Below are 16,721 nucleotides of genomic sequence, written 5' to 3' on the forward strand. Positions count from 1 at the left end.
ATGAAACAGGAGGTGTACACCGAAACGGAACATTCGTAAACTAAAAGTAGACCCCTTGATGTTGCTGTGATGAGTCGGCAGTCGGTAGGCAGCCGATTGAAATGTTAACACTGTCAGACCGTCTTTAGATACCATCCTCGATCTGTGTTGCTAGTTCAAGTTAATAACTTTACCCAAATACTTAGGTACTTACTCCCTTTCATAAAATATTTGTATTTGAGCAATAAGGAATATTAATTACCTAATAATGTGATGAATAATGTATGGCTGCACGAATACTCAAACGGGATAAACTTTTGTCGAGAATATCAATATATTTCGGCACAACTAATTAGAACTAGTGATGCCACGAATAGTGATTTGGCCGAATACCGAATACCGAATATTCGGCCGGCGCTCTCAGCCGAATACCGAATATTCGGCCACCGAATATTCGGCTGGTGATCTAGTATAATTTAATAAGTTGAAGTTTTATTTAAACAGTGTTCTTCTTAATCTTACGGCAGATCCGAACAACGGGTGGTCAGCCAACTCGAATCAGTAGCCGAACCTTATATATTATGTTAAAAAAAATACCTATGTCTCAGTAGCAGGTATTGTATATTTTATGAAAAAAGCGCAATCGTCTTTTACGAACAATTGCCGATAAACTTGTCTTTATTCATCACAATATGCCTTTAATTAATTTTAAATATTAAAAATAATAATGTGGTATTCAGGTTTTCGCAATTAATGATTGTTTGATAGTTAAATGTTACGATTAAATTGTTTTTTATTCATCTTTGTAAGATATTTGCTACTTTTTAAGTATTCGGTATTCGGCCGAATACTACTTACTATTCGGCCGAATACTGAATACTTAAAAAAACTGGCCGAATAGGCCGAATACCGAATAGTTGCCGAATATTCGTGGCATCTCTAATTAGAACGCAATCAATAAACCTGCCTTCTGCTATTGCACAATTCAGTTCAAAAATACTCCCAAAATAAAAATGTTTGATGTAGAATAACAGTGAAACATAAGTGAGTGCATAACTATACATAGATAGTTTTGGTATAAGTACTGGTGTATGAAAATGAAATCTTTGCAACTCACTGGTAACTTAATGATAATTTGACTTTTTTGCTCGACTGCCGTGCCCCCAGATACAAATGTACCTATAAGTATTGTTCCCTTCTTCTTCATTAAATAAAAGAAAATATTGCAAAAAAACCCCTGGAATCTGGCAACACTGATAAAAAAGCCTGACGGACGTAGGACAAAGGGTATGTGTGCACTTCCCGTCTCCGCAGCAGTGCTGGCTCATCGTGGACCGTCTCGTACTGATTTAATGATAATCGTTATTGATGATTGCAGCAAGATAACTTTTTGTTGCTTCTGTATTGCGTGGTACAAACATTACCGTAGAAGGGGGCGAATTGGTTCAATCGTCAGAAATAGAAAGCGTTGTTCTTTCTTAAATACAGTGTTAATAACCGAATGGCTTAGAAAAGCATATATTATGTTACATAATTTTGAGCTAAGTGGCGTCACACATTTTGAAAATGTTGTGCGCGGATAATAAATATACCACAAAACATTTAGGTATTATTAAGATTTTATCAATTACTTAGACAAGTACAGTTATTATGAATTGTAGGTAGATGACAAAATCAATGAACCACTCCGCTCTTTCACAAAACTTGAACCAAACATCGAAATAGTTGTACAATTTAAGCCAACTCATCGGGGTTTTGTCGAGCATGTATTGTATGTACCGAAATCGAAAATAGGAATAAAGGCTTGCCATGTTACACGTAACTTTTGATTGACCGATTTAAACCTGACTTATGAATTATGATAGTCTGAACCAACCTCGGAATGTCGACAGGTATGAAATTAATTACCGAACTGTGGTTACACTTTGAATATGACTGATAATGATATCTTCATCGAATCTGACCATAATTTCAAAGACAGAAATACAAGGTGAAATTAAGGAGTATCTAATAAATATCTGTATTGTTTACGCAGGCTTGAGTTTCAGGCACTGTTATTCTAATCCTTTCAATTCAATCCCATCTGTAAAGTTACAGATCATTGAATCTGAATCTGGAACTAACTGACTTCCATCTTGATTGGTTCAAAGATTCAGAAAACAGTGTCCAGTTTGCGATAGCAACTTAAATCAGGTAAATATGAGGTACAGGATGCCGCCGGAATGTATCTCTGCCAAGACGCGCCGTGAGTTACGCCGCCGCAGAACATACTTAATTGGGCGATAGCAACACCCGAGCTTGTGAGTAATTAATTACTAGGTTTATTTCTCATAACAAAGACAGACGGAGCGGTGCCCACCGAAGCGTGTGGCCTGCATTTTTTGACGAGCTTCATTTCTAAGCTACAAATCAAACACAACACATAGCATCACGCTATACACTTATCCAACCTTTTTACAGTACCTAAAACCCTTAATAACTGCTGTGCTTAGACCGTGACTGCAGACGCTTTTAATATGGAAACATGTAGAAACTATTAATTAGCGATGATAGGAGAATGCTTTTTGTTGCAAACGTTTTGATTGATTGAGACATCGAATACTCGGTAGCAAAAAGTATCGGCAATCGGCAGTCGTCTCGTCACACCCAATTGACTATTTACGCCCTACGACATGCCTATTACCTGCAGTGTTTACCTCGTTAACGCGTATTCATATTGTAATCGATTAATAAAACTTCGCTCCACTGAGGTATTTTGAAAACCTACAAAGAAATAAAAATACTCCTTATTTAGCTGATGGTAGAATTAAGTTTATTGCAAAACGGTTATCGATTTCAAGCTTTGAAGTTTATTGAAAATGTTTACGGTTCCTAAGTTTTTAAAAAGAAAGATGAAAGTAAATCAGCTGGGTGTGCCAAAACCCGGGCACGATTCATCAAAAGCGTGAAAAAGCTCAAGCCCTTGCCGCCGCCGGCCGCATCGCTCGAGACAGGGACTCCCAACCAGCGGCCGAGACCTGCTTCAAATCAACATAACTATTTACTTTTTATTTTACTCACACTCACGAGCAATAAAAAAGTTCTACTTACAAAATTTCGGCATTAAATGACGGGTTTTTTTTATAAAACATTTAATTTAGAATATATATAAAAAAATATATATATTCTGATGCGCTGTTAAATGTACTTTAATTATTATTATACTTAATATTTTTTGAAGAGTTTTTCGAAAACTATTATAAAGTTTTTCTCGCATACAAAGACAGATAATGCATGCAGATGATTGAAGGAAACTTGAAAGTTTTTAGTTTTTGTAAATTGCCAAACCCTGTACCCAAGAGGCACTGTATATATTGCTTTGAAATAAGCTCCGGGCCGCGCTTGGAAACCCCTTTCTGGAAAGAAACAAGATCCCTAGTTTACTGTTGAACATTAATGACGTGTTTTTGCTTTGAAATGGGAGCACTGAACAAACTAAGGTTGGATTGTATGCCAACGCCACTGGATCATACAATTCATACATGTTTTAATATTTAATTTCTTATAGTAAATATTCCTAAAAGTACGTTTTGAAAATACTTTAGTGTGTAAGTTTGAAAATATTAACGAATTAAATAGATAGGCTTCAACTAGAATGTTTGTTATTTAGAAGAAACAGAAACTTTGCTTTTTCTACAATAAACTGGGTATGAACTACAAAATATTAAATGCGCATGAAACATAAGTTATCAACATTAAATAACACTTTATACAACCATGGCCAAAGTTATCGTACACAACAAGAAAAACTAAAAAAATACTATTTGTACAATATATAGGTAAGTAGTTTAGTATAAGTAGATAAGGTACCTACATTGAAACTTTAAAAATTAAAAGACCAACATTATTTGTCAAAAAAAATATTAGGTACCTCAACCTATTTCTATTTCAAGCAGGACAGGCCAACACCTCCCAAAGCTCACAGCTGACACAAACTTTCATCAGACTTGTTCTGTCGCCAATCCTGACGACCTACTAGGGGCTCGTGTCTATTTGTGATAGGTTCCACTTCTCCCTGGCACAGAGTAGTGGCAACATTGGATACTATGGATAATACTAAGCAAACAGTAGCGCAGCGCAGTTTCTTTGAAATCCGATCCTGGTTACATTCATCATTGGCGCCGCGGTGTCACGCTTCAAGTCGGGGACAAAAAGTCGGATCGTCCCGTGAATAATCGTTGCGTGGTTTTTGAAGACGCTGTGCGTTCCTGTAAGTGTTGCGCGTAGAGTTACTTATACACGGATAGTGTGGCTCAGACTGCTGAAAAATGTGTATGGTAGTTTGGTATGTAGCAGTAGCACATATTGCATTGCAAGTCAAACTTGATCAAAATGTTGGAAAAATATTTCACATGGCTAGTTTTATTGAATACAATACAGGTGAAGCTAGTACAAATACTTACCTGATTTACTCAAAAATTTGATAACTAATTTTATTTTATACTAGCCGTTCCCGCGCGCTTCGCTTCGCCTTAAAAAGTTTTCCCGTGGGAATTCCGGGATAAAAAGTTGCCTATGTTCTTTCCCAGGGTCTAGACCGTATGTATACCAAATTTCATTCAAATCCGTTCAGTAGTTTTGGCGTGAAAGAGTAACAGACAGACAGACAGACAGACAGACAGACAGACACAGTTACTTTCGCATTTATAATATTAGTAAGGATAAGCAACCTAACCTACTTTTGGCACAGTCGGCAAATAAACCTGACCCTTCTTCATTGTTACTCTGTTACAATCAAATGACACATTTTGACCTAGATCAAAATGAAACCATCGAAAGGTTAGCTTCACTAGGAATTATATTGGCTTTTAACAAATTCATTCAACTGGTACCTTTCTATCATAGGAGTGTAAATATAGATTGCTGCTATTATTCTGTGGTACTGCGTCGATTCTAAAACGGCATTCCTCAAAGTCCGGCTCGTCAACGCACAGGTAAAATAAATAACATAAACAGCAAGTGATCTGTGTAAAATAAATTAAATAACAAGTGTCGTATCTCGTGCATAAATTATTTGCTGGGACATTAATAGTTTAATGCGAAATTATGGTGATCTCTACACTAAAGTGAACGTTTTAAAATGATCGTAAAAGTCCCGTCTGCGGGGCGTATAAGTCAAACCGGCAAAGGCTGTAACTTTCAACATCATTACATATATCTGTCCGTCAGTGCGTTAACCAATATATAGGTCTATTTATGTACGTAACTGAGTAAACTGTTCTAAATTACACTTAATACCTACCTTCTTTACTACTAGAAATTTTGGCAATTCATCATCTTTATTCAGTATAGTAATAGTAAGTAGGTATAACTATTAACACCTCCCTAAAATAACTAAACTAAGATAAAATTAGTATTTGGCAATTATTTGTATATTAGTGTATATTAGTAGTTAAAGTACCTACTTAGTTAATTTGTACAAAATATACTCCCAACTCAGAAAAAACATTTAGCATCATTGCGATCTCACGCTTTAAGCTCGAGTAACTAGGCAGCAGGCGCCGCGCACCGCAGTAGGGTGCCCATTCTTCGAACTGCGGATGGGATTACGCGTCCCCCGCGTGTCCCGCCCTCCGGAAGACGACGTGTGCTCATTAGGTCGGCCTGTCAGATTTCAGAGGGCTGAGTAAGGGTTGACTTTGTATTGAGGACTTTATTTGTTGTTGCAAAAGTTTTAGATAAAGGGATTATAGCGGTGGTGTAATTTTTTCGGGCCGTCTATTTTGATGGGCACAAAATTTATGTTTTTGTGAGTATGTTTGTAAATGAGTCCAACTAATATTAAAGGATTCAATGATAGAGAATTTGACTTCGGGTATGTACTTATTTATTAGTTGGCGTATTGTGTTATTTGTTACCGATTGATTCAAATCTAATGAAGTAGCCACACAACACAATACCTATGTAATGCATCCCTCTTATGATTTCATTACATTACGAAAGTCCGCGTTGTTTGATAACTAGAAGTACTTATAATATAACAGAAGCTGAATATCTAAATTTAATTCTGAAAATGTTACCGTAACCTCGTTGTTATCAATATCTACTTGATGCAATAATGGCAATTTTAGCAATTATCACTTGAATCAAACTCAGAATAAACTCGAAATAAAAATCCCAGTAAAATATAAACTCGACAAAATCGAGTAAGCAAATAATGAGTGCGCCAAATCTACCCTGCCCGCCCATTCCCAACCCAACGCATTGTCTTTTCACAATTTGTACTCTGCACTATACAAGTACCTACAAGTGGACTAACAAACCGTGCTTAGGTTGCTCTAGCTTTTGAAAAAACCGGCATAGGTACAGTACGTTTAATGCAGCCAGATAGAGTCGTGGTTAGCGCAGCAGTGGTCCGAAACTACGCTCCTCGTAGGCTAGAGTGCTGACCCCTCTAGTTCCAGATTAGGCCGCGGCGAAGGGCACACGCGTGCGCCACGTGCGCGCACGGCGGCTTTGAAAACCTACACCCGTGTTTTTACATGATTTAACATGTTTGTTTGCTTCAGACTTTCGTATTAGTTGAAAAAATATATAAGTATATTAATGCGTGCGAAAAAATAATAGCTATTAGGTGAAACTTGATCAGTAAGCGACCTAAAGGCAGGCCGCGATCAAACTTAATGATGAAGAACTTATGAAACTTGAGTTGAGTTGTATGAGTTTGACCACGGTGGATATAGATTTACCCCCTTATTCATAGAAAAGTTATAGGTCGTTTTAGCTTTCTTAAACGTATATTTTCTATGAATAAGGGGTAAGTAAGTACCTATGCAGTTTGTACACATTTAAGTCTAGGTAAGGAAAAAAAATATACTTAAGACATTCCCAAAATAGTCGTCTTTCAAAATGTCATCTGATCCATATCGTGGGGCAGCATCATTAACTCATCACGTATAACGCGGGGTGACTGCTACATTGATGATGCCTGTCGAATAAAAGCTTGAAACTTGTTACATTTAATTGATTTACGATCCACCGCTAAGAAAGATTCAAGTAGATTCATAGTGACGTAAAAATATATTGTAAAGTCCTAGTAGAGTTAGAGTACCTATAAAGTATACCTACTTACATAAAATTGTACTTTGTAGGCAATGGGAATGGAAGTAGGCACCTACTTAATTCCTTAATAGTATTATAAAATCATAGTTAGTTCACATAAACCAATAACAAAATAAACGAAAACTTCCACTTACCTTAGAATAACCTATAAAATATATCATAGCACGCTTTCGAGCTCGACCCTTTTGTTCTCAAGACAAAGGCTGAAACGTGGATTTGGCTCGTTTTTTGGAGGCAACAATGGGTGTGGGAGCGCTCGGAGTGTGCCCTGGGCCCTGGAGGACACGTGGCGGCGGCGGCGGCGGCGGCGGTCCCGGCGGCACCCGCCGCAACCCCACACCTCACCACGCTCATGCGCCGCTATAGTTCACGTGGCTTGTTATCATTACGTAGGATTTGTATGCTTGTAGCTCTGTTTATGAACTTTTAATTTGTTGGCTAATCGTATTTTTTTAAGCAGCATGTAGGTACATATAGAGCTTTATTTTTAATTTGTAATAAGTACTTATTTATGATTAGAAACTCTGTTTTTATGCATGACCCTAGATTCAATATCATCGGGACATTTCATTGACAGAGGTTTCGGTGGTGCATCAACAAGCAATCTTGGCTAGTCTTGAAAGTATCAGTATAACCGTTTCCGATTCGGACAAAAAGCTGTGTTCATTCATTCATATATCACAAAACTAGACTCACTCAACACGTCGTACCTTCTAAAAAACTATTGAGAAGTGACAAAAACCCGTGTTCGGGTTGACATCGTCATCGTATCGATAAAGCGAGCGGGTCGATCAATTATATTTGATTCATTGCGTCGGTTGCGACACAGGCTATCATGATCATCGCCAGTCGCCGCCTCCAAAATATTGTGATTTAGATTGTATCTGACTTGGGCTAAATTAATAAAATGCTTGGGGTGGCGTGGAGAGGCGGACTTAGATTTTAGATAGTGCGCTTGTGATTTTTGAATGGGTTTCACCAGTAAGCGCTTTTCTGGGTGAGTAAACAATTGGGTGGGTCGCGAGAATTAGCGAGCTCTGCTGTGTTTATGTTAGGGATCAGAATAGCTGGAATTGTTTATAACAATATAACAACTTTATTCAATGTTTTCTTACAAATAATAAATAATCTTTTTTAAATAAGTATGTACATGTACAATAACGATTAGTACCTACGTAGTAACTAATTATGTCTAAACGTTGTCCTTACGTTAGAGATGTGATGTCTTAAGTCATAACTGGATACCTTTACTTTCCACCACGGGTGTTGTGGCGACTCCACGCGCGCCCTGTGCTAAACCTTTCACATCGCATGAGACACACTGCAAGTGAGAAGTAATCTCGGAATCACTGAGCATTTGTCAACGTTTTTTTTCCACAGCACAAGGAACTGACAGCGCCGTTTAGATACCTGCGCTCCGATGACGATTAAACAACCACTATAAATGGATCAACTTTACTGTTCATATTCTCAACCAAATGAACACACTCAGTCACGAGGTTTCTGCACTTTATTTGGTTTGGGGTGGGTTCGTCTGGTGATTGATCATTCAATATTGTGAGCGGCTTCAACCGCTGATAATGTTAACGCCGAAGAAGTTTAGGTGGAAAATATTTGTTAAAGTTAGGGTGACTTTTACCAAAACGTATTTAATATTGTATTTAATTTGAATTTTTATATTTTGTACAACTGATAGAAGTTTGACAGGCGACTAAATACGTTAGAAATACGGGCTTACGTAAAAAAATCGATACTACACAAACATATATAGAAAAAGAACTGTCACTTTTGGATCTAACATATATAGGAGAATGACCAAATCTCTACCAGGCCATGATCCGCTAGAGCAGCCATTGATGAAATATATACTGATGTGTATATAGCCCATGACTACAGTATATCCTGGTGTAAACGTTATTATTATGAGGCATGGGAGAACGAAGATATAGGTGCTTAAAGATCAAGTCTTTGTATTGTACTAGATGTTTCCATCAAGCTAAGTATTTTTTTATAAAGAGGTTTAGATTTTTCCACGAGACATATGGAACATCAATGGCAGATGGCACTTTTTCATTGCTCATGAGTTGTGAATGTAGGTTAAATATTTTGGTAAATTATATATGTTGTATAACAATTTAACAATGAATTGGTGCATGTTTTTAACGTAAGCGTATCATCTTACTTACCAATTCTGTTGAAACAGGTCTGTGCGACTACGACGAGATATATGCCATCTTGTCGCCATCAATTTCTCCAGCCCTTGAGTTAGTAATTTGGTCTCAAGCCACAGTTATGGCTAGCCGTCATAGCCATGACAAGGCTATTAGTTGGGTATTTAGTGCAACATGTTGAATAGGAGCCATTTGAACAGGGAATCTGCGTCAATATTTTAATCAGTTAGGTACTGAATTTCATATGCTTCTTCATTAAACATACATAGGTACTACATAGTACCTATAAAACCAAGTGACTTTCTCTGTCCCTTTGTATTTTTAAATCTTAAAAAAACGCAACGGATTTTGTTGCGTTTCTTTTCAATAGATAGAGCGATTCAAGAAGAACATTTATGTATGTATGAATGTCGCAGTAAGATAGTTATAGCCGTAATATAGTTATATCCAGTATATAATCATATCCTTAGGGATATGATTATATTAGTCATGTGTTATGTGTTATGTTAGTCCCAATGTAAAGGGGGCGGGCCTATTGCCATTTTACGGGCACATCCAAGACCCGAGAACAAATATCTGTGTTTAAACAAATATCTGTGTTGAAACAAATATCTGCTCCAGCCGGGAATCGAACCTTCGGCTCTGTAGTCAGGGTCACTCACTAAACACTACGGCATTCGGTCGGCAGGCTGTTTAAAAATATACCACTAATACATAAAGGACTGAAAGTCATAATTAGAACAAAAAAATATGAACTGTACAATAAACCTACAAATAAATTAATCTGATTGAACGTGCATATTCGTACTCACTCTACGCTTCAACAGACACGCGTCACAACTCATAAGCCTCTCGACTCGAGGCAACACGTATAGGGTAGACTTTTATCAGTGTAATTACATTGTACATACCAATACGAGTAAACGTTATTGAAACCAAAACAAACGAAAAAAAAATACAGTTACGTCTTGTTACGAGCTCAATCTACTCAATTCAATATGAGCTAAGGAATACCCAACTTATATCCCCATTTCAAAGTCTTATTAGTAGGTATAATAAAGCATAGCTATCAAAATGTAAATGGATTCGCGACTTCGAAATTTAGAGCAGCAGCAATCTCCATAAAAGGCATGTTTACTTTAAACTCGTATATACAATATACACATAGTTACATGCCTTCCCACATACTCAAGTTTATGTATAATTCAGGCCAGTCGGCGTGCACAGACCGTTTTTTCGGGCAGGCAGCTTGTCAGTCAATCATCTGTGAACTCAGCCCCAATGCTCAAAAAGGCACGCTACATTACCATATCGCTTGAGCTCCCATGATGTATAGTTTTGACGACAAAAAATGCTCAAGAAGAAAAGGCTGGAACTGGCTCAGTCAATACTTATTTTTGATGTTTTCTGTAAGTTACTTTAGTGCTGTAAAATAAGTGTGTTATACATCCGACTACGGAGGTTTTCTTTTTATTGATATGATTAGCATTTGCAAAGTTAGTAAATTATATATAACTTGCATTTTGTCAACAGACAGCAGGCATTTTTAATGAGCAAATATCTATTGTTCTTCTGATGGCGGAAGAGCTTTTCTCCAAAGACAAAGAGCCCATTTCCGAACGGAGAGTAGGTACCTAACTATTTGCAATAAATATTTTAGTTAATAAGAAATATAAATACCTACCTATACCTCCAGGGTATTGCAAAAAGGATATATACTAAGCCGAAACTTACGTGTGCAGAATGTTATAGCTAAGCCCGGTAATGAAATCAGAATGACAAAATTAACGAAAAAAAATATAGGTTTCGGCTGGTTTCGGCTTAGTTCCCTTTTTGCAATATCCTTAGTATATTTATTCGATTATAAAGTTTAGTCTCAGTAATTAGGCTGTATGTGTTGCATATTGTGGGGTACGTAAGTTATTGGATCAGAATGGTATTTGTCTATTCAGATAACTTGATGCGAACAATTCCTGTTCTCAATTCACCACAAGCCCACTTGATATATCTACTTACCTACCTAGTGAATTACATAAACATTTATAGCAATAAATTATGAACTCACCTTCGAAACGCATGTCCTTCTCGTTCATACCTTAGGTTTTTGTGAGCCTCTATCTCTTTCACCCTTGAATGGACTGCGGGATTGAAGATTCGCAACCAGACTGTCCCAAACCCAACGGCTTTTTTCATCAGTGAAAAAAAATACGACAGCCGCAGAACCAGAATCTCGAATAACAATCCATGAGACATTAATGCAGTCGTTTCAGCTTCCATATAAGTGTACTGATATTAATTGAATGTAATTTTACTTTGCTGTTATGATTTTCGATTAATAAATGCGTTGGACGCTTGTATTCTGCACTACAGCTGGATTTAAATACCTATTGATATTATTTCCTACAGAAAAATCAACAAAGATCAACATTATTATTAAGACATTCATTATATTATAATTAGGATCGTTACATTAATATGTAATTTGCATAAAAAACTGTAATCAAATATTGTACTTATGTAAGTTGATAGTTTTAAAAAGGTACTTAATTGATTTAATGCTCGCGCGGAAAGCCCGAGAGACATAATTTTACTCTTTTGTTTGTGTATTCTAGACAAGGACTTTGTATATAGATTCTACAGAAATCAAATGTCAGATTTGAAAGTATTGTTTGCTTAAGTTCTTTTTGATCTTGAAATACTATGGAAAGCTAAGTTTATTAAATGCATTATTATTATTCATCCTTGCACTAGGCTAGGCAATACACCAAGCACTTTAAACTTCTACAGCAGCTTTCAAACAGCTGCTTTATAGTTCAATGACAATATAAATAAAATATATTGATAATTTAATATTATTTAAAACTATTATGTAGGTATAGGTATGCCACTTATATGGTATGTAAATAAGTGAAGTAGATAAAAGGACCATACGCTTAACTGCCCTAAACTCCTAACACTGTACTCCAACGCAGCCAGTCTGCAATGATATAACAAAACTTAACCAAATAAATAGGCACCAATTCTCGAAACTAATCGACTCGACTAGAAAAAGTCACCATATTGATAAGATCGCCGCATTCCGCTCTTCCGCGCACTGAAAACTCGTATCCGTAAGGTGGGGGCCGAGAATTTGTCAGCCGATAGGAATTTAAGGACCACCCAACTCCAGTTTCCTTTATTTATTGATATAATTAATACTACGCAGGTTGGCTTTCAGAGGTAGGTAGGTAACGTGTCTGAATGGCAGGCCATATTTCTAGGTCTCACTCGGGGCGCTGCTACGGTGAACTTTAAAAAGTTCGCCATGTTTGGAAGTGGTACGACATGTGGTGCACGGAATAAGCCCAGGGACCACTTGCGTTAAGATCTATTTGGTTTTTATTATATTGGAAATAGTATTTTTAGTAGGTACTTACTTTTAAAAGCTATAACGTGAAATGATAATAATCGTACTTAAGTACCCCCTGTTTGATAGGTATATTAGATAATACTAATTATAGAAATACAAATACGTAAGTTACCTTTGTACCATTAAGTTAGGAAATATATTTTTTTACGAATTTTTACACTTATTTACTTACTTTCTGAAGAATGAGAAGCTGAGTCACCCCTCTAGTTTTATTAACCACTTTTACAATGAGAAAGAAAAATGCATTTTAGAAGGTAATTTTAATTAAGAACAAGTTATTGTAATTCAGTATGTTTCTTGTAAAGAAAGTAATTATGTTTGTTCAGTTTATCTATGCCTATTCTATTATTCTATTATGTATATTCTCGGAGAAGGAGGACCTAAACCTAAGTGAATATGTTTATTTTTAGTAAGAGAATACAGATTTTTTTGTTTTTCAACATCGACAAAGCAAGAAAGCTCACTGCTGCACATAGATTTTGTTGTGAATTCTGAAAGAAGAACAGATGGTCCATGTACAGACATATATATCCCTATATACACCAATCTGTGCAACAGCTACATTTTTCTAAGTCAAATTATTTAATCGGCTCTAGATACATAGGTACTTACCATTTGAAAAGATGCCTAGAGCGAAGGAGAAAAGAAACAAAATTTACATTTATTATTTTCATTAACAGATCGTTATATTTTTTACAGTCACTTGAATAAATCGCACGTCGTTTGAAATATTCAAAATATTGTAGTTAAACAAAAACATTTAAGTTTGAAATAAATTTTATTAACATTGTTTCTGTTTCAAAAATCATACCGACTTATGATTATAAGTACACAGAATCACTTTTTGCTTGAATAATTTATTTATTACTAAAACAAATAATTAATATGCTAACACGGGTATTGTATTAAAATCTATACAAAAGGAACTAGAATTGTATTTTTGTTATAGTATACAAACTTACTAAGGTATAACGACTACGGAATCAGCTCACGGGTAGGTAAGCAAGTAGGTAGGCAGAACATACATGTGAACACTTTTTGGAATATTATTAGTAATAATAACCTAATCATTTAATAAGAGTTAAAGTAACACATCCGCAACAACACAAATGAATGCGTTTATATATTTTACAGTAATTGCGTAGTTGAATTTGATAAAAATAATTAAGTATTGAAATAGTTCATGTCATGTACTTGTACACCTAAACAGGAATTCATTATCATAACATGATTTAGGTACATGTAACATATTTAATTTCTTTATCACAAAATAGGATAGTATTCCTGTAACACTCAATACTATAAAAATAAAGTTATTAAGGTTGTTGATACAGCGTGGGAAGTGCGAGTTTTTACTCCGGTCGAGTATTGGCGAGTAAACGCAAATTTGTATGGCGCGGGAGAGTCGCCACCTAGCGGCATACGTTTGTGCTCCGCGTCATACAAATTTTTGTCGAAATTCATTTCTAGATCGGTTTAGACAAACCTACACTTGGACCTAACAACGATATTTTGATGGGAAATAGGAAGGCAAATTCTATTTTATTAATTAATAAAAAGGCTTATGAAAAACCTTTGAATTCGCTTTTTTCACTGTTTAAATTATAGGTTAAATACAAAAATACACAGTTTGTGGTTAATTTAGCAGCTACATATACTGAATCCTATGTAGGCATTAGTAAAAAATACTACGTGGATAAATGTCTCTTTATAACTTCAGAACTACTTACTACCACTAGAGGATTCTTATTTCGGCAAAAACTTGATAAGTTAGTGTAACTTTCTGAATGATGATGTTTTGAAGAAACACTGATCCACTGTAGGCCAACTCACCCTAGTTAAAGTAAATTGATCATCGGCTAGAGCACTGATTAAATTTCACCCTGTATCTGTATATTACTTATACTTAAAAAAATCAATATGTACAAGTTCTAAAACTTTAAATATACTTATCCCTTTACTCGATAGCATTATAGGTACAATATATGACTCGAGTCCTCTCGAGTTACGTAATCAATAATCATTATTCCAGACAAATTTAATCATAATTTATGAAGTATTCTCAATAAGTAAAATATTGTAACAGAAAGTGGTAGTTTAGTACAATAAGATAGTGTCCTACAGCCTACCTACAGTCTGCGTTGTTATGCACCCGTGAGCAAAAACGGTGGACCACATTCATTTCTGAATCTACAAATAGGAGCCATAGTATAGCGGAATCAAAATAAAAATTTGTAAAATCAACTTGATTGTTCGACAAATCAGGCATCCAAGTGGTTTTATTACCGTATTTACCGTGCTATCAGTTCGACCTTTTCTATTTCATTCAACTTCATTAATTTACCATTTATCCTCAATTTATTACAAAATTCTAAGTACCTGTAATACTTAGGTACATGAACTTCTTGGTCTCCAGTATGAATTTCTACAAGCGACCACACAACCAACCGTCTCTACATTACGTTCTTACTTAATCACTACTGGAAATTATTTTCACATTTCACTAATCAACTTAACGCTACATACATTAATTTTCATTATTCAATAAATAAATAAAGATATATTAATTAATAATTTTTCCAACGTTTCGTTTAGCTCGACTAAACATAACAACTACCGCAGTTTTGTCATTTGATTTGAACTCACAACTCGTAATTACATCTTAGTCTAATCAATGAATGTTGCAAATATTGCTATTTGCTATCAATGTCTTTGTTAAAATCAAGTCGGGTCACAACTCACAACATCCTTTCAAATTTTCATACCATATCAAAACATGTCGCCTTTTCTGGACGGATCAAATTATTTTTGAAAATAATTATTATTTCTTTCCAACCAATGAATAGTGTCCTTTGAACGCATTATTTATTCGATCATTAAGTACGTGCTACGACAGTACGGTGTTCAGCAGCAGAGTGCAGGCACGCGGGGGGTGCGGGGCGCGCGGGCGGCGCGGGGCGGGCGGCATCAGCGCCGCGCCAGGGCCAGGAAGTACCGCTAGGGACAGTCCATGGAGTTGGGGCTGGGCGGGCCGCCCATCACGCTGTAGGCGGGGCTGTGCGCCGGCAGCGACTGGATGGAGCCCATGGGCCCGTGGTACATGTCCATCTCCAGCGACGCGTCTGGGGAACACTTCTCCGGCATCTTGTTCCCCTGCTTCGTCAGCATCCGCCGCCATTTCGCTCGCGCATTTTGAAACCAGACCTGGAAAAAACAAACATCATTTTCGATAAGCTCTCAGGACGCGCAGCTTTCGGGCGCTCAGCATGAAAAAGTCGGTTTCGGATCGCTCGCCGCCGCGGCGGACTATTCGTGTTGGAGGCCGGGTTTTTATGGGACACGTAAGAGAGCGTTCCGCGGATTAGCCGGTGTGGATTGCGTTCCGAAGTGCAGATTTCATCTGTAATTAGCGAGATTACCGCGGGCGGAGCGCCGCGGAGCGTGACGCGCGCCGCCGCTAGCCGCGGCATTCCGCCGGCTCCTCGCCGCCAATTACATGCACGCGCACCAATTTGTGCACCCCGCATGCCACCAGCGCACCAACATGAGCTCGGTGCGATGATTTGTGCAGCCCACCTGTTGCGACGGTTGTGCTAAACACACTAACGACTCGACTCCTTCGATTCTTGAAAGAGCGGTCCTGTTCTAGGGAAACGGCTCGTGAAATTTTCGTGTGTAATTTTCCCACGGGGCTCGCGAGCGTGCGGCCAATGGCGCCGGGGCCCGCGGCGGCCCCGCCCCCGCGTCATGGCCGCTGCGGATGCTGTCTAATACCAGATTTAAGACACTTCGCTTCTGAATTACTTACATCCACAGTAAATGTATGTCACGGCTCCGTACGGGTTTTAGATATTCTATGCCTACGCTCTTAGCGTGTGCTAGCTCCTACTATTACGGTCAGCTGAACTTGTCCTCAATTTATATTTAGAAGTGGTTTACCTATTCAGTATAATATTATTTGAGAGATAATTTCAACTTCGTGTTTGTCTCATAAAACTCTTATTAAAATTAAATATCATTATAATTATACAGAACCGATGTTGTAAACTTTATCGCCCCTC

General features: G+C 37.1%; 1 protein-coding gene across 5 annotated transcripts in view; it reads right to left on the reverse strand.

Moving 5' to 3' along the window:
- Positions 1-13,069: 13,069 nt before the first annotated feature.
- LOC105390314 (protein apterous) overlaps positions 13,070-16,721 on the reverse strand; it is a 46,514-nt gene continuing 42,862 nt past the window's right edge. For all 5 annotated transcript variants that reach the window (XM_048632623.1, XM_048632624.1, XM_048632625.1 and 2 more), the window contains one exon: positions 13,070-15,864. In XM_048632623.1, the coding sequence (XP_048488580.1) occupies positions 15,658-15,864 (207 nt within the window). In that variant the 3' untranslated portion in view covers positions 13,070-15,657. The remainder of the gene's footprint in view (positions 15,865-16,721) is intronic.

The sequence above is a fragment of the Plutella xylostella genome, chromosome Z (assembly GCF_932276165.1).
Source record: "Plutella xylostella chromosome Z, ilPluXylo3.1, whole genome shotgun sequence".
Taxonomy (NCBI): domain Eukaryota; kingdom Metazoa; phylum Arthropoda; class Insecta; order Lepidoptera; family Plutellidae; genus Plutella; species Plutella xylostella.